Source organism: Salvia splendens, chromosome 12, assembly GCF_004379255.2.
Source record: "Salvia splendens isolate huo1 chromosome 12, SspV2, whole genome shotgun sequence".
Taxonomy (NCBI): domain Eukaryota; kingdom Viridiplantae; phylum Streptophyta; class Magnoliopsida; order Lamiales; family Lamiaceae; genus Salvia; species Salvia splendens.
The window spans coordinates 1398839-1417698 of NC_056043.1; the positions used below are offsets into that span (position 1 = coordinate 1398839).

General features: G+C 36.8%; 2 protein-coding genes across 2 annotated transcripts; one reads left to right on the forward strand and one right to left on the reverse strand.

Moving 5' to 3' along the window:
- Positions 1-3660: 3660 nt before the first annotated feature.
- On the reverse strand, positions 3661-8188 carry LOC121759290 (transmembrane E3 ubiquitin-protein ligase FLY2-like). The gene is made up of 14 exons (XM_042154824.1): positions 7707-8188; positions 7162-7234; positions 6838-6965; positions 6296-6411; positions 6129-6189; positions 5796-5862; positions 5632-5709; positions 5377-5534; positions 5218-5277; positions 5059-5152; positions 4775-4942; positions 4370-4698; positions 4180-4296; positions 3661-4109 (listed from the first exon to the last, which is right to left on the reverse strand). The coding sequence occupies exons 1-14, from the start codon at positions 7830-7832 to the stop codon at positions 4008-4010; spliced, it is 1677 nt and encodes a 558-aa protein (XP_042010758.1). The 5' UTR covers positions 7833-8188; the 3' UTR covers positions 3661-4007.
- A 2583-nt stretch (positions 8189-10771) lies between these two features.
- LOC121759130 (early nodulin-like protein 1) lies at positions 10772-12178 on the forward strand. The gene is made up of 2 exons (XM_042154626.1): positions 10772-10955; positions 11682-12178. The coding sequence occupies exons 1-2, from the start codon at positions 10772-10774 to the stop codon at positions 12176-12178; spliced, it is 681 nt and encodes a 226-aa protein (XP_042010560.1).
- Positions 12179-18860: the final 6682 nt, after the last annotated feature.

Sequence of the window (18860 nt, forward strand, 5' to 3'; positions counted from 1 at the left end):
TTGCTAATTTTTCTCAATATATTGATTAAAATGTGAAAAAAAACAATAGTTAATATAATTGGTATAATAATGATAAAAATAGATAACTAAAAATGATTTGTTTAGTGGTATAATATAGTTTATATATTTATATATTAGTAGTAGACTAATAGTATGATTTTGTATAATAGTTGTTATTCTAATAGATGTAGTATAATTTATATAAATAAAATTATTATTTGTGAATATATTCTTGATAGGTAAGAATAAACACTTATTGAATAATATGATTTGTATATAGATAAATAATTATTCATATTATAGTTATCGCTAGATTAATACAATTTGTATAATAATTATTCTCTTAATGTGTATGATGGTATTTATTAGTTAACATACACATAAACTTATACACGAACAAATCGATAATGATAAAGAATTAAAGAATAATACTTTATGTAATTATATTTGTTGTTAAATTATAATAATAGAAGATAGTCAAGATATAAACTAATATAAACAAAGATGATGGAGATGTATCATGTAGTTATAAATTTACGAGAAGAAAAAAAAATTTACGAACAGCTGAATCGGCCCGGAACCGGTGATTTCGGCCAAAAACCGGCTTTTTGAACCGCCGCCGGAACCGCCGGGGACCTTGGCGGACCGGTTCAGGTTCATTGAAATCTTGAACCATGAACCGCCGGTTCCGAACCGGAACCGGCGGTTTTCGAACAGTGTGCATGCCTAGCCGCAAGAGACCAAGGCGGCGAAGGCGGCTAGAGGGAGTAGGGGCCTAGGCGAATCAAGCCAGGCGGGCTCGGTCTCGGGCTAGAACTGCCTATTGTCCATGTACTTGACCGCCACGATGGCTGACACTTCCCGCATGAAGCCTCCCCAATATCAAGCCCATCTTTCCGGAATTGAGTATATGGCAAGACAAATTGATATTCCGCCTCCAGATAGCTTGAGTGCACCGCCACCGCCTTCGGGGGATGATTCGCCGCGGAGTAGTTCTACTCAATTTCTATAAAATTGTATTTTAAATTATGTAATTTTTATTTTTTTTAGGATTTTAATTATGTGTTTTTTTTATGAATTTTAAGTTGTAATTTTATTTTATTTTAGTTAATGAAGTGTGTTTTTATTAATTGAATTTGTTGGAAATAAAAATAAAAAATGAAATTGAATGAATAGTTAAGGGATGAGATGGTTAAGAGATGGAGGGTTGCAGGTGATGTCTCTTAGTTAAGAGATGAGATGAAAAGTACAGTGGGGCACATGAATAGTGAAGAGATGAGACGGTTAAAAGACGGATAAGAGACAGCGTTGCGGATGGCCTAATGTTTCTCGAGGCTTTTGTCTTTTAAAGGATATGACAATGTGTGGTATAATTTGTCAAGAGACGATAGATGATCTAGATTAATTTCAATTGAATCATAGTAGCATTATATGTTGAAGCTATTTTCTTGTACGAACTACGAATTTTATTATCAAAGCTATCGGTAGTTCGTGATATTATTTACCGTGTGTAGAAATCGATTCATTTCATTTACAATTAAAATGAAACCACATCTATGCATGTGTGTTGCTCTAGAGATGAAAAGGTTAAAGTTCGAAGCCAATGTCTCGAGTTCGAATTTATCGTGATGCGACCTTTAAATTGTTGTTCATTTTTCAATAAAAAAAATCCACACCTAAAATGGATAATTGAAGTATACAAAAATTCATTCGATCGAAAAATAGATGATAAAGATTAATTACAATTCGCGTGCATTATATATTTATAGAAAATATACATTTGAGATTAAATACAAATCTATGTTTAGTAAAACTGCAAATTTGATGGTGAACCTATTCAGTTCATTTATAGATTTTAGTGCAGTTACTAAATGCAAGAGTTTCGCAATTTTCACCAAAACAAACAATATGACAAATTCATATAATAGTAGTCATAAAATGCAAACTCGTACAAACTCTAAACTTTTTAACACAGTATCAACATAACGTCAACACAATATCAACACACTGTAAAATTTCAAGATTTTGATGTCAACACAATGTCAATACAATCTCAACACAATTTCAACACAGCATCAACCGTTGACATTGTGTTGACATTTTTTTGTTATTGTTATTTATCATCTGTTGATATTTTCTAACATTCCAGATCATAGTTTGAAGTTTGTACAGTATTTGGAGTTTGCATTTGATCACATTCCTTCGTATAATAATAATCATATTCATATATATACATAGAGAGTTGAAATCAAGTTAATATTCATTTTTTCATAAAAATTATGAATTTTATTACTGAACCTATAAGTAATGCATGATACAAGCACAACAAAAAATTTATCCTTTAAGGAAAAAATGAGACCCAATTAGTAGCATTTCAAATTTTTTTTAAATAATCACAATTTTGGACACAACGTCCTAAGTTGAGGAAAAATTATCTTAATTATTTTTCTTTTTAAGTACGTTTTCATTTGTGTCCTCTAATTTTAACTGGAACACTAATAATGACACTTTATGAAGCGTTGGTGGTATAATTAAAAACATAAATTAGCGTCCTTAATAGCATCATTAACGATTCTTTCTGTTGTAATGAAGAGTTAGTAAATTTTACAAAAAAACATTAAGCACGGAGTGGTCTGGTGTATGCTGACAAAATCATTTTTTCACAATATATTTGAAACTTTTCTTGGAGAAAAAAATCAATGCCATTTTGGTGTCTCACTACTAGTGCACAGTTTTCAAATTTAATACTGTATGTTGATAATTTTTATTAAAAAAAATTCTAAATTGATTATCCTACTATTTATTTAACCTGACTACTGTTTCTCAATAACTTTTACCTTGTACAATACTGTGACTTTAGTAAATTTGGTCTGACAAAATAAATTGAATAGAATTCAACCAATTCAGCATTTCATCCACGCAATTAATTATATGTCCTAAAATACCTACTCTCACTTAAATTCAATTCAAAATACCTACACGTACATTAATACCTGTATTTCAAATAAATTCTGAACAGGTAGCAAATTAGTAGCATTGAATGCTAGCTAGTAAAATATAAATTGTGACAACTCTATGTCAATCTGTATATATGTACTCTTATCCCCCCAAAATAAGATATGTTAATTAAATAAAAGTATTTAATTCACAAAATCTGGTCTTGGTCTTGTCAATCTCACAACGTTTGAAAACATAGGAGTATTAAATTATAAAGTTAATTTTTTTTCAATTGAAGCATTTAAATCACAAAATCTTGTCTTGGTCTTGTCAATCTCACAACGTTTGAAAATATAAGACTATCAAATTATAAAATTTAACTTTTTTCAATTGTCTCGTCCATGCGTAAGACTACGTTCTTTAAGTTAAATTAAGAAAACGAAAGGAATGGCTGTTAAATTATAAAATTTTAATTTTTTTAGTTATGCAGTATCAGTATAATACGATGTTGTTTAATTTAAATAAAAAAAGAAAGAATATACTTATATTAATTAAACAACGTCGTTTCAAGCATCTCCAAAAGATATCGTTTTTGCATACAAATTGGATATATATGCAACAAACTAAAACTTCGTTATTTAATATTCCATTTTTTACCAAAATTTAACCAAATTCATGACTTAAATAAGTATTACTCTCTCTTAAATCATATGCTAACAATACTTCATAAATATATAGTTGCCTTTTAAGGTGAGAAAAATTATCATGTATGTATGTAAGTATATATACATTCAGAAGATAGTGAGAAATTTACATCTGCAGTTTCTAAAACAGGCTGTTCTCACCTTTTAAAAGAACAAACATTTGATGCATTTTGTCACTTTAACCTACCTAAAATTGGGCTAAATTAGAACCAAATTTGGAACTCTACATTTGCTGTCTTTCTATTACATACAGCATACACTGCCCGGTCGCCTTCGGAGGTCGTCGTTGAGGCACGTTCTGGTGCGTCTGTTTGCACGGGAGTTAGCTAGCAGCTCGATTTCGTCTAGTAACAAAATCGACAATTTCTATGCAGGCGGAAGGGGACGGCGGCAGGTTGGGCATTCCATTTTTATGTCCATCCATCTCTGCAAACAGCTGCCGTGAAAGAAATGGTCGCACGGCGTCACCTGAAAAGAACAACAGAGCGATTAAGAAGACGTGATCCCAGAACGCCGCGAAGAGGATGTTATGGCTCACCATGCAATCGTTCGAGCGCTGGCTGAGGTCGATCGCGGTCATGCAAATGACACAATCCGTGGCGTGGTTCGACCCTTGCAGGAACCGCTTATAGTAGCTATATTTCTCCGGTAAAATCTGCCAATTTCAGAAATCAGTAACCAAATCACGCACGAAAGCACGAACGAACACGTACACGAATGTGACGAACCTGGCGAGGAATGAACCAACGGGATCCGAGGTAATGCTGTAGGAGAAGAATGAAGACTTGCAGTGCCATAAAAAGGGCTAAACAGATACACCACATACGGTCGGGCTCTATTCGCGTAAAATTATGTGGGCAGCCGAATACGTATAACGGAATAGAAATTCGAGTTAGAGTCATCCCTAGGATGTAATGCGGATGCAACGGCTTCCTCGAGTCACGAACTACGTTAATCACTATTTGCGGAATCCAGAACGAGTGGAGGAGGAGAAGGATGATCCGCAGAAAATTGTGAAACTCATACATAACAAGAATGCCGCCCAAGAGGATCCCGTCTGCGAAAGATGCGAGAAACATCCGATTAAAGTCGTCTCTTGCAACAAGATGATGAGAATTGATGAAGTTACTTACAAAAACGACTGTAAAGAACGGAGAGCTCGCGCCTCATCGCCTCCCAATTCTCTCCGTTGATTGATGGCCTGTTCGCCTTCCATATTGCAAGTAGGTACCGCATTTCGAATATTGAGAAGACGACGAACTTGAAAAACCCGGCAGTTGCAAAAGGGTTAAATAGAGATTCTGCAAACGAGCAAACATCGCGTTTACTCCAAAAGGCTATTAACGACTATAACTTCAAAAGTAGGCACAAAATTGTGTGCATTCGGATGCACGGTGCCCGAATAAAATAAGCGCACCGACTAAAATTCCGGCAGTGAGATGCAGAAGGCAGAGATAAGCATCCATTATCGCCTGATGACCGATCATCACAAGCGAAACTTTGGCAGCCCCCTGGAAACGTTTTATCAAGTTAGCGTTACAAAAGCCGAATCATCAAGTATCGAGCATGAACTTACGGATTGGGTGTTGCTGTGTTCCATTTGCCGGATCAACAACAGAACTTCGAGGAAAGATATCTAGCACATGAAAAGGTTAAAGAATCCAACAAAGGAGTCGTAACAATACGAGATCGTTTCTCTTCTCCTGGATAAATATCAATTATCGATAAAGGATACAAAGGTGACCATCAAAGTGTAGTTAACTGCTTTGTTATAGTAGGCCTCGACGTTGACAGAAGTCGCATTTAGGAGCATGGGCGAGAAGCAATCTATGTCGTCATCCACTGAAGGGCTCTCCATTAGTCCTTCTAGATAATACTTATCTTGATCTCCACCTAAGTATAAGAAACGTTAAAATCGGGTTAAGATTTGTATAGACTAACACGTTTTTTCAGCGAAAATTGTACTCCAAAACTCGGTTAAACTTATTACCATTATTTTTAGAAGACACTCGTGAAATTTGCGCAGAGATTTCAATGTTGCAGTGTTTCTCCATTTCGTAAATTGGGGCTACAACAGAATGCCGAGCAGTTTTAGGAAAAAGTTCAACGAATATAATGACTGATAATGAAATTTAATATCGTGCAGGAGCATACAGTGTTTCCTCTTCCAGATTTTTTCTCGTGGAGATTCCTGAAACACCTGGGACGAGAAAACTCCGAGCTGAACTAAGAAGAAAAAGGCCAACATTAGCAATCTATAACACTGGATGCATACCTCCGACAACACAAAAATTGTAGCTAAGACAGTTAAGTATGTAATTACAACTATTAATGAAGAGTAAAGTACACGTATTTAATTTCAACTTGATGCCATACAAAAAGTGGTTGAATACGTATAATAATTAAACTGAAGCAGCATATGAGAAGAAACATAACCATCATGCTATACCGGTGGAAGGGTAGAAATGTTTTCGAGAAAGTGATTACCAAGTGATACGGGTTCGACAATAAATAGTCATCTTCCTGCCCAAACTCACTCTCTTTTCCGCTGCAGAAATATCCAATGAGAGGATTAAAATATATGTTTAAGGCCAGCAGTTAATTTTAATTTAGAGGAAACAGAGTAGTGGAAATCGACTAATAGAGGAGGCTACCTGTTAGCCACCATCCTTAGTTGTCGGAAAGGCCATATATACACACCCTCTACCCTGATTTGAGATCCGCGAACATCATTCTCGTTGTCAAACACGTCATGGAAAATTATAACTCCCTAGAACATCGCATTGAAGACGAAAATTACAATAGGAACATGTGATACTGAAAAAATAACCCGGAGAAAGAGAAGGAGTTAAAAAGTTCACGACACCAAATATCATCCAAGTTCACAAAATCCTTTTTGAAGGCAAGAATCAGAGACATCGAGACTTCTTGGAGATCAAAGATTTTTCGGGTCGCAAGGCAGCAGATAATAAAATACAACAGAGCTAAACTAGTGCTATATCGCAAATCAGAATTTGCAGAAGCAAAAAAATTCTCAAAAATGACTGAGCAGAAGGTCTATATCGGGAATCAAATAAAAATTCCAATTTCCAAAATGAACACACTCATCCAATAAACGAGCAGATGATCTGTATCGGGTATCTAATAGTTCTGTTTCATCTCACGTCTCCAGGTAGTTAATGTATGATCAAACTACCTGCACATAGTGTACACCGGTTATTTTTGTTGGTGTACTGATTAGTTCTAGTACTGAATTGCCACTCGACTTCCTAAAATCAGCAAACTTGGAAGAGCTATTTGCGGAATCTGGAAACTTCCAGCTCCCTGCACCACACAAATTAACAGATTTAGGTAATGAAAACTTAATGGGGAGCAGCGCATTACTAGATAACGACATGAAACATTCTGGATTCAAGTAGCTCGTTAAATCCAACCGAATCAACAACAATACTGATAGAATAGCCAGAAAATTATCAATAAAATGCAAATGAATGATCGTTTAAGGATTCAAATTACAAACCTCTATAGGTCCCTGTTATATTCCAAGAAGAAAACGGCCCCAATTCTTGCTTTTCCTTACCTATAGGAAGCCACTGCAAGAAGTAAAAATGTCAAAACGATTAGAAGCCAACACGTATGATGTGAAAGCTTTATGAAAAGTAAATCCTAAACTGAACCACATTAAGACAAACTATAGGGTGGGAAACATAATTTGGTATGTTTCGTCTAATTCTAGCAAGAAAAAATCTTCAAACAAGAAAAAAAATCTGTTTTTCTTAGGTTCCACCAGCAACAGCCTCATAAATCACCACCATCACAATTCATAAATTTAACCTTTTATACTTTTCACAGCTACACTACTTTGACTGTGGAAGTTCACTAAGCACAATGTATGTTATCAATCAACAAGAATCACAATCAAAAAACAATACATCACACAAAATTCATAACCAACAACATTTTGCAGTTTACACAGCTCCCTCCAACAAAAAACACAGAGCATTACAAAAGACAAAAAACATACAAATGAAAAGGCCAAAAATTTCACACAAATACAGCACTAACCTCTTCACCCCAAGGCCGCCTCTGCCTCAAAGGCCTCAAACCACTCACAGGCCACGTCACCACTAAAACCCCAAAACCAATCCGAAACAAAACCCCCCAAAAATTCCACCTTTTCATCACACCCATTTGGGAGCTGAGCTCAATTTCTCAACCTCAACTAAAATCTCCGAAGCCCATCACTCGAAAAGCCTAAAAATCGAGTCTTTTTTCAGCAAGAAGATGATGACCGGTTGCTGGCCAACAAACACAACAAGAAAAGGGATGAAATGCACCGATCGGCAACAAGAGAAAGCGAGAGCTTAACAACCTAACGAATTGGTAGTTATAAACTAAAGAAAAATAAAAGGGGAGGAAATTAATCAATGATCGTTTGTATTTGGGTTGGAAACGAAATCATGCGGTCAATTTCTTGAACCAGAAATGAACATATAATCCAATCATTAATTAATTCAACTGACTGAATTTCCAATCCAATTTTCTGAATTTCTGAAATTATTTCAGTCTGTTTTGTACTGGTTGTTGGTAAATCCGAAGTCAAGATTAATTGAAGACTATTTCGTCGAATTCAGATTTTTTTTAGGGGGAGTAGTAAATATTTAAAATAAGGTTTATAATGTTACTTTATTGTTAAATTAATAATTTAAATTTTTACACTCTTGATTAGTTGATATATTGAATGTTATTTATATTACTCAAATTGAAAAGACTGAAATCGTATATTGTGCTTATATTGATAAATTTAGAAGATTGTGAAATTATTACGTTTAATATTTAAGAAATTGTGTTATAATTACAATAGGTGTGGCACAATTGAAATTAGCAATATTCATGATTTAAAATCTAGATTTTAATTTGGAGTAGTATATTTTATCTCGTATATTAAAATTTAATTTAACTGTGAAATAAGTTGAATCTATGCAAACATTAAAGTGACAAAAAATAATTTAAGTGACATTCAAATGTAAAGTGTCAAAAATGATTTGAAATAACTTAGTGGAAAAATCATAAATTATTGGTAATTACAACAATAAAGTACATGAATTATCTGAACGACTAATAGTCTAGTATACACGGAGTACTAACAAGTAAATTTTCCCTTAATATGTGGATTTAATATTCACATGTTATTCAATAAGTTGAATGCAATTCAATTTGGGAAAGATAATAGGATTACTTCAGAAAAAAAATAATTAGTTAAACATGTTTCTGTGGAGTGTTAGTTTGATATTTTGTGTTTTGCCGTTGAATAATACTCCCTACGTCCCACAATAATTGTCACTTTTATTGTGGGCACGAGTTTTAATAAATGTAAAGAAAAATTGGTAGGAAAAGTTAGTAGAATATGAGACCCATTTTTTTATATTAGTTTTATAATAAAATGGGAGGGAGTTAGTGGAATGTGAGACCTACTTATCATTTATGGTAAAAATAAAGTGTAACAATTATTGTGGGATGGGTCGAAATGGAAAAGAGTGACAATTATTGTGGACGGAGGTAGTATATTGTATTGTTTTATAGGAATTTAACATTCATTAAGTATATATTGATGACAACTTTATTTTATCGTAAATGCTGCACTTTTTTGAAAGATATAGTATATGATAATTGTTATAAGTACCTATAAAGTATAAACATTCATTTGATTTGTTATCTCTCTAGTATTAGGGAGAGTTCAAATCTATCAATTATTTCTATATATACACGCACATAAGTATAACTTTTGGTGTGATTGTTCAAATCTAGATACTTAAATTTTACTATCAACCAACAAGAGCAATTGGTTCCAACAAATTATATTCCCTCTATCTCATAGAAATAGGTCATTTAGGATTAACACAAGTTTTAATGTGTAATTGATAAAGTAAAAAATAATGAAAAACTACTACTAGTAGTTAAAATTGTGTAGTAAATGGTGGGGCTCATAATTGATAAAGTAAAAAAAGAAGAAGAAAAAGATTATCATAAATGGATATAGATTATTTCTATGAAACGGACGGAAAATTAAATATGGTCTATTTTTATAGAAATGAAGGAGTATAGATAACACAAAAATGTAAAGTATTTTTGTAATTAAACTTATAATGTGTAAAGCTACTATTTGAAGTTGATAAGTACACAAAAAAAAAATCAGTTAAAAAACCATACATTTTGGTCAAATTATTGTCTGTTCCCCAAATTTGAAATCAGCAGCAAAAACCATTAAATTTGATTTGTTTGTCTATTCATATAGAAATCATCGTGGCTTGGTTTAAAACATCAACAATATAATACACATAGATGATCAGATTTTTTTCTGTCACAAGCTTGGTTTTATATAAATTATATTGTAATACTAATATTGATTATTGATATATACTACGTGTGATGGGCTTCATGTCCAGAAAATAGTATAACTGGCTAAATGTGTTCTTTTTTATTGGGCCTAAAGCTTTGGTTGTATAGTGATTAATGTGTAAAATAGAAGCCCAAATAATATTTTTGGATAATCAATTTAGTTCTATAATTGGTTTACATATGGATTGACACTTGTTTTTCCAAAAGTGTATAAAAAAAATTCAAATATTTTTAAATTTTGTTGTCCCTTAATAAATGTTGAAAATCCCTTGATTTATGATAGATTTCATTTTAATTGATATGTCCATCAAAATTAACTTACTAATATACATAACCATTCCATAAAAGTCCCAAATCCTCATTCTCGATTCTAAATAATATTATTTTGTATCTTCAATAAATATTGATGAATGCATATAACGCCATATTCATAACTACATACCCATTTAAAGTGATCAAATAAAATCAAATTAAAACAAAAGTCAAGCAATAAATATCGGGCATAAATCGTTTTCTACCAAAGGTAATACTATATTAATGTAAACTTTATTTCAATCAACACAACTAAATAGGATTTTGTAGTAAGGTAAAGATTCATTAATTTACCTCCAACTTCAAATACTACTATTCTACTTCCTCACCACAAATTCATCTCATTCTACATTCAAAACACCATTAATCTCAAATCCTCAACCAATCCTTTGAAACTTAATTAATTTTGCAATAGAGAAATGGTGGTTTGTGCAACTACATTGAGCTTATTGCTTGTGTTCTTGTTTGGATTTGTAGTAAATTTGTCTCTTGCTCATAATCATGTTTATCACGTGGGCGAACACGATGGTTGGACTCTTTTACCCTTGGGAAAGTACAACCATTGGGCTCAGAAACATAGATTCCAAGTCAATGATGATCTAGGTAAATCTCTTCTTATTTTTACTCTCACTCTCTTTGTATGAATGTTTGGGGTCATCAACAAGATTTATTACTAAAATTATGATTTGATTTCAAAATACGGAGTATCTTTTTAAGGAGATTCATACCCTAATTCCATATTCTTGTACATGAAAGAAACATCATTAAACTATAACAATGACTCATCGAAGTGGAGTCATGAAGTTATTGACCCATCTTTTCGCCTCTGCATTTGGAACTCATTTCATTCAAAATACCTTTTTTGGTAATGTGATTCGTACCCTATTTTCTCATTCTTGTAAACTAAAGAAACATGTTTAAACTATAACAATGGCAGATCCAGATGGAATAAAGGGTCGATCAACTCCACTATCGGCTCAACCTTTCAACCTTCTTTCATTCAAAATATCTTTTTATAAGTGAGATTTGAACCCTAATTTCTCATTCTTGTAAAGTGAAAAAATATATTTAAACTATAACAATAACGGATCCATGTGGAATCAAGGGTCGATTGACCTCATCGTCTACCCGGCCTTTTGAATTCCTTTTTCCTTTAGGGTTTCATTTCCGTGTTCATTCATCATCCAATGTTAGCCATGACTGGTGATGACTGATGACCTATTTTATAATGTCAACGAGTTATGTTTCCTTGATCCATCATCATGAACTACTATGTACGTACCAAATACCGATTGACAAAGTATATATTTTTAACGTGTGATTTGGCAGTTTTCAAGTACCAAAAGGGAAACGATTCTGTTCTTGTTGTTGGAGAAGACGACTACAACAAATGCAACAAGAAAAACCCTATCCACACCCTTACCAATGGCTACTCAAAATTCAAGCTCACTCGATCCGGCCCCTTCTTCTTCATCAGCGGCCACGACCAACGATGCGAAAACGGCCAAAAATTGACCACCGTTGTCTCCTCCGGTCACCACTCGCCGTCCTCCACCGCACATTCTCCATCCCCATCCGTCAAAATCCCATCTCACGCGCCGCCGCTCCACCCACCGTCTCACTCTCCATCGCCCGCCGCTCACAATGACTCTCTACCACTCCCCCACTCGCCCTCACCCATAACCCCAGCTCACGCGCCGCCGCCTGTTAATCCTAGCTACAGATTGTCGAATGTTGGGAGAGGAAAAAACAAGACTTGGAAATCGAAAGAGAATTTTATTCACCAGAAACGGAAGATGAAAAAATTACTGAATAAAGCAGAATAACAAACTATTAAAAGCTCAAAACTAACTAACGGCTATTTTCCATCTAACGGTCAGGATTAAACATGACTAACTAAGTACATCCAACGGCTGTTGAAACGAGTTGTTATAACAGCCGAACTCTTCTTCATGTTTTGATCGTTCTCTCCAGACCACGGAGCTGCCGAGCTACCGAACTTGGTGCCGAACTACCGAACTCTAACACCGAACTCGATTAAGCTCGTAACACCGAGCTCTGACACCGAACACCATCACCGAGCTCAAAAAACCGAACTCAACAGCCGAGCTCAAAACCGAAGCTATCACAATCTACCAACAAACTCCACCTGTGATAGCGGAGTCACCAACCAGAACTCCTCCTTTCCAGTCCCACCAGTTTCAAACATAGCAGAAACTTTTCCTTAGGTAATGGCTTAGTCAACATATCTGCCGGGTTTTCTGAAGTGTGAACTTTGAAGACTTTCACATTGCCTCTTTCAATCTCCTCCCTAATGAAGTGCAACCTCACGTCTATGTGCTTACTCCTCTCGTGATATACTTGATGCTTAGCCAAGCTCAATGCACTGTTGTTGTCACAACCAATGCTCACACTACATTGCTTTACACCAAAATCCTCCAAAATCCCCTTTAGCCACTTGCTTTCTTTCACAGCAGATGTCATAGCCATGAACTCAGCCTCTGTGGTTGATAATGCAACCACTCCCTGCAAGCTGCTTTTCCAGCTGATGACGGATCCATACAAAGTAAATAGGAACCCAGACTGAGATCTCCTGGTGTCTAAGTTACCAGCAAAATCAGAGTCACACCAGCCAACCAAAGCATCCCCTTCATGGTCTTCTCCTCCCTTGAACAGAATACCAACATCCGATGCTCCTTTCAAGTATCTCATCAACCACTTCAGTGCAGCCCAATGCTCCTTACCATGGTTGGACATATATCTACTTGTTACTGAAATAGCTTGTGCCACATCCGGCCTTGTGCTAATCATAGCATACATGATGCTACCAATGATGCTAGCATAAGGGATCTGTCTCATCTCATCTTCCTCAGCCTTACATTTTGGTTTCTGGTCTGCAGACAATTTATATTGTTGGCTCATAGGAACTGAGACTTCCTTGATGTTACTCATCTGGAACCTCTTGAGTATTCTCTGCACATAATCAGTTTGAGACAACACAATCTCTCTCTTCTTTCTATCTCTGAAAATAGACATACCCAGAATTCGTTTTGCAGAGCCTAAATCCTTCATCTCAAAAGCATTACTGAGATCAGCCTTAACTTTCTGAATTTCTTTCAAACTTGCTCCAGCCAAGAGCATATCATCCACATATAAGAGTAAGTATGCCACAGCAGCTCCACCTACACTCTTAATGTAGACACACTCATCATAGCTTGATTTCAGAAAACCACTCTTAACCATGTGATCATCAAACTTCTTATGCCACTGCCTACTTGCTTGTTTCAGACCATATATGCTCCTTTTCAACAAGCACACCTTTCCCTCATCACCTGGCCTCTCAAAGCCTTTTGGTTGTGCCATATAGATGGTTTCTTTCAAGTCTCCATGCAAGAAGGCTGTCTTGACATCAAGTTGTTCAAGCTCCCAATCTCTTCTTGCAACAATAGCCAACAAGATTCTGATACTAGTGTGTTTCACAACAGGTGAAAACACTTCATCATAGTCAATACCATGTTCTTGTGTGAAACCCCTAGCAACCAACCTTGCTTTAAATCTGACACTTTTACCATCAGCTCCTTCCAGCTTCTGTTTGAAAATCCATTTGCAACTCACTACCCTTCTACCATTGGGCCTTTCCACCAGCACCCAAGTCCCATTTCTAAGCAGTGAATCAATCTCCTCAATCATGGCTTGCATCCATTTTTCTGCATCTTTACTGTCCATAGCCTCTTCATAAGTGCTTGGCTCTGAGAACTCTATTTCCTCAGCTACTAGTAATGCATAAAACAGGAACTCAGCATCAGAGTATCTCTCTGGTGGCTTTCTGATCCTTTTACCTCGGTCTCTAACCAGCTTATAGCTTCCTGGCTCATTTGGTGTTGCTGCCGTCTGAGTTGGTTGTCCAAGATCAGAGGCATCAGGAAACTCAGATTCTCTTTCATCTTCATCCTGCTGCTCCTGTTGAACTCCCCCAATCTCCACCTCAAATCCAGAACTATCTACTGCAGTCTCTGAATTTTTCTTAAAAGGCAGCTCACCTTCCCAGAAAGTTACATCCCTACTTATCACAACTCTTTCATTTCCTGGCTCCACACACCACAACCGATAGCCCTTCACACCCGATTGGTATCCAATCATAACACATTTTAGGGCCCTTGCTTCCAATTTACCTTGTTTCACATGAGCAAAAGCTTTACAACCGAAAGTCCTCAAGCCATCATAGCCACTATGCTTCCCATACCATCTGAAATCTGGTGTGTCCCCTCCAATGCTGGAAGAAGGACATTTATTGATCAGTTTAACAGCTGTGGATGCAGCCTCTGCCCAGAACCACTTCTTCATCCCAGCAGCCAAGATCATGCATCTAACTCTCTCAAGGATAGTGCGGTTTACCCTCTCGGCCACTCCATTTTGTTGCGGATTTAATGGAACTGTTTTGTGTCTTTTGATGCCTTTGATTTGCAAAACTCATCAAACTCTTTGGACAGAAACTCCAACCCGTTATCTGTCCTCAAGCATTTCAAACTCAGCCTTTTCTCTGCCTCAACCTCACTGCACCATGTTTTGAAACAGCTGAAAGCCTCTGACTTCTGCTTCAATATGTAAATCCAGACCTTTCTACTGAAATTATCTATGATGCTCATGTAGTATCTGCCACCTCCAATTGAATTCTCCTGTGCAGGCCCCCAAAGATCACTATGGGCATAATCTAGAGGCATTGTTGAAGAATGTGTGCTGTTGGGATATGGCAACTTCTTGGCTTTCCCTAACACACACTCCTCACATTGAGTTGTATCAGTCTGATCTGAGCATTGCAATACACCCTTCTTGACCAGTTCCTTTATACTACCAATTGCTGGGTGCCCCAATCTGGTATGCCACAGACTCAAAGAATCACCAACCACATTGTGTGCATGCCCTGAGTCTCTTCTCTGAACAGCAGCCATCATGTAATATAGACTGCCTTTTCTAGTTGCCTTCAAGATAGATCTTCCTGCCTTACTAACAACCATCTGCCCACCTTCAGAGACAAATCTGCATCCCTTTCTTTCAAGAGAGCCTAAGGATATTAGATTCCTTTTAACATCAGGAATATACCTAACATCACTCAGAGTCACCATACACCCATTCTCCATCTTCAACTTGATGGTACCTATGCCTTTTATCAAGCACACTTGGTTGTTGCCTAGAATGACAGTTCCTGTTGACTCTTTAATGTCTTCGAACCAGTCCAGATTCGGGCTCATGTGGAAGCTACACCCTGAATCCATTATCCAAGATTCCTTTCCCTTTTCCTCCATCACATTCAAAGCAACAGAAACTTCATCCTCTTCGCAATATTCTGCTGTGTTGACAGCTTTTCCTCCCTCAGCCGCTTGCTTTTTCTTCCACACGAAGCAGTCCTTTTTGAGGTGCCCTGGTTTCTTGCACCAGTGGCAGGACCGAGTTTCTTTCCCCTCCGAGCTTGAAGGCTTAAACTCATTATATTGGTTTTTCTTGAAACTCTTATTCTTGAATTTCTTGACATTGAGACTCTCAGCCTGTGTCTCCAATGCCTTCCCACCTGTCAATCGCAGCATCTCTTTCGCCATCAACGCAGCATGAACCTCGGCATATGTGATTGGCTTATCTCTGCCGTAGATTATTGCATCGCTTAGCTGATCATACGAACTTGGCAACGCATTCAAGACCAGTATAGCCTTGTCTTCATCCGTGATCTTCACATCCACGGACCCAAGATCATCAATGATCTTATTAAAATCTTCCAATTGTTCGACGATCGATTTTTCGGCTACAAAACTGTACGAATACAGTCTCTTCTTCATATAGAGCCTATTGGCCAGGGATTTTGCCAAATAGACCTCATCTAACTTCGCTAGCACCTCAACCGCCGTGGTCGCTTCTTGAACCTCCCTTAGAACTTTATCACTGAGACAAAGAATAACCGCACTGTGAGCTCGCTGTATCATTTCATCGAACTTCGCCTGTGCTTTCTCATCAAGAACTGGCGCATTCTCCTTATCTACCGGAGCCAAAACCGCCGCCAAACCACGATCGATCAGAATCGCTTTCATTTTCATCTTCCACAGACCGTAATCATTCTTGCCTGTGAATTTCTCAGCCTCAAGCCTTGTCGCCATCGAGATCGTTTGAATCGTCCGCAAACCAACCTCCTTTCACCTCTTTCCCACAGACGGCGCCAATTGTTAATCCTAGCTACAGATTGTCGAATGTTGGGAGAGGAAAAAACAAGACTTGGAAATCGAAAGAGAATTTTATTCACCAGAAACGGAAGATGAAAAAATTACTGAATAAAGCAGAATAACAAACTATTAAAAGCTCAAAACTAACTAACGGCTATTTTCCATCTAACGGTCAGGATTAAACATGACTAACTAAGTACATCCAACGGCTGTTGAAACGAGTTGTTATAACAGCCGAACTCTTCTTCATGTTTTGATCGTTCTCTCCAGACCACGGAGCTGCCGAGCTACCGAACTTGGTGCCGAACTACCGAACTCTAACACCGAACTCGATTAAGCTCGTAACACCGAGCTCTGACACCGAACACCATCACCGAGCTCAAAAAACCGAACTCAACAGCCGAGCTCAAAACCGAAGCTATCACAATCTACCAACACCGCCCTCCAATTCCTCGCCCTCACCTTCCCCCACCGCCCAAACCCCATCTCACGCTCCGCCGCCGTCTCATACTCCGTCGCCCTCCGCTCACAAACTCGCTCCCCCGCTCCCCCACTCGCCGTCCCCATCAGCCATTACCCCAACTCACGCGCCGCCTTCACAGCCCCCGTCGCCGGCTCCCGTTTCTCACCATTCGCCACCACAGCCGGATGCCGACCAGTCGATATCCCGGCCGCCGCACAATGCGCCAGCGCCGTCGTCAGCCTCATTGGTTCTGACAAGGGGATTGGGTGTGGTGGCCACAATTGTTTCTGCAATGATTGTTGTTTGATTATGATTTGATATAACTTTATTACTACTACTTCCCTATACTAGTAGTGCTGTCATACTAGTGCTGTTATACTACATTTAATATCAACATTTTTTTTTCATAAACTTTGTCAAAGTTCTATCAATTTAGGTTACTAAATTTTGAAAATATCATTTGAAATCCGTCAACTATGAGTTAATATCAATCGAAATATAATTAAAGACCTTCTTCATATAATTAAAGACCTTCTTCATATAATTACTTTGAAAATATTTTTAAGGTATGAATATTCGTAAAAATTATTGTCATAGTCAATAGACGATACTTGAATATTGATAAATATCTTTAAAGTATCGTCTATTGATGGTGACATTAATTTTTGCGAGTATCTATATCTCAAAAATATTTTAAAATTCTTTAATTATAAAAAGTTGTAGAATGAACTTTTCTTGCATATCACAAAATTAAGTGATAATATTAAAGGTCAAATTATATTTAGAAAATTTGGCAAAAAATATATAGTAAAGATATTTATAAAAAATAAGAGTATGTGATAAGTTTATTAAAAATATGTACCCTTTAAGGTATTGAGAGCATTTTTGTCCGAAAAAACTTGGAAATAGTAAAAAAAATACTTCGATTGATATTAATTCATAGTTGACGAACCTCAAATGATATTTTCAAAGTTCACGGACCTAAAATGATACTTTGACAAAATTCATGGAAAAAAAGATGTTTCCTTTTATTATTAATGTTGCTTTGAGTAAGACTTTTCTTTTGCTTCAAATTTGAATAACTTACTACAACTAATTATTATATTTTTGTATCTCAAAAGTTAGAGTGTCCACTATAAGGCGGACACCCCCAATAGCCCCACCCCATTTTTTGTCCATAGCCCCAGTTTTGTTGTCCATAGTCCCAAAATTTTGTTTCCGCCACTATAGTGGACACCTCCAATAGCCCCCAAATTTTATAATCAATTTTCATTTTATAATGTTTCAAGTAATTATGAATAAATTTATCGGGCTATACGTAATTAGAAGAAGACGACTATATGAATTAAAATTAAAATTATAATTATAATTATAATTATAATTAAATTTAAAATTAAATTTACACACTAAATTAAATTTAAAATTAAAATTAAAATTACACACTAAAATTTCCCGGATCCCCTTACAGAACTGCCTAAGCACCGTGAGGCCAGTCGTCTCACCTATCTGTAGGTATTCATCGAACATGTCCGCTGGTCCGGCGTAGGCAAGCTGCCGGATTGCAGCGGTGCACTTCTGTTGCGTAGACAGCCCGATCCGGCCAGCCGCATCACGCCGTAGGGTGAAGCACCGGTAACGCTCCGCCAAATTCGTCGCTATATAGTTGAACAGCCGTTGCGACATCTTGAATCTCCGGCGGAATATCTCGGGTGGATAACGAGGGTTATCCACAAAGTAATCATCCATTAGACGCTGGTGCGCACCGACGTGGTCTCGTGGGATTGTCCGCCGATGAGTAATGGCACGAGGGATCGCATCCTCCGCCTCCTCCGCCAAACG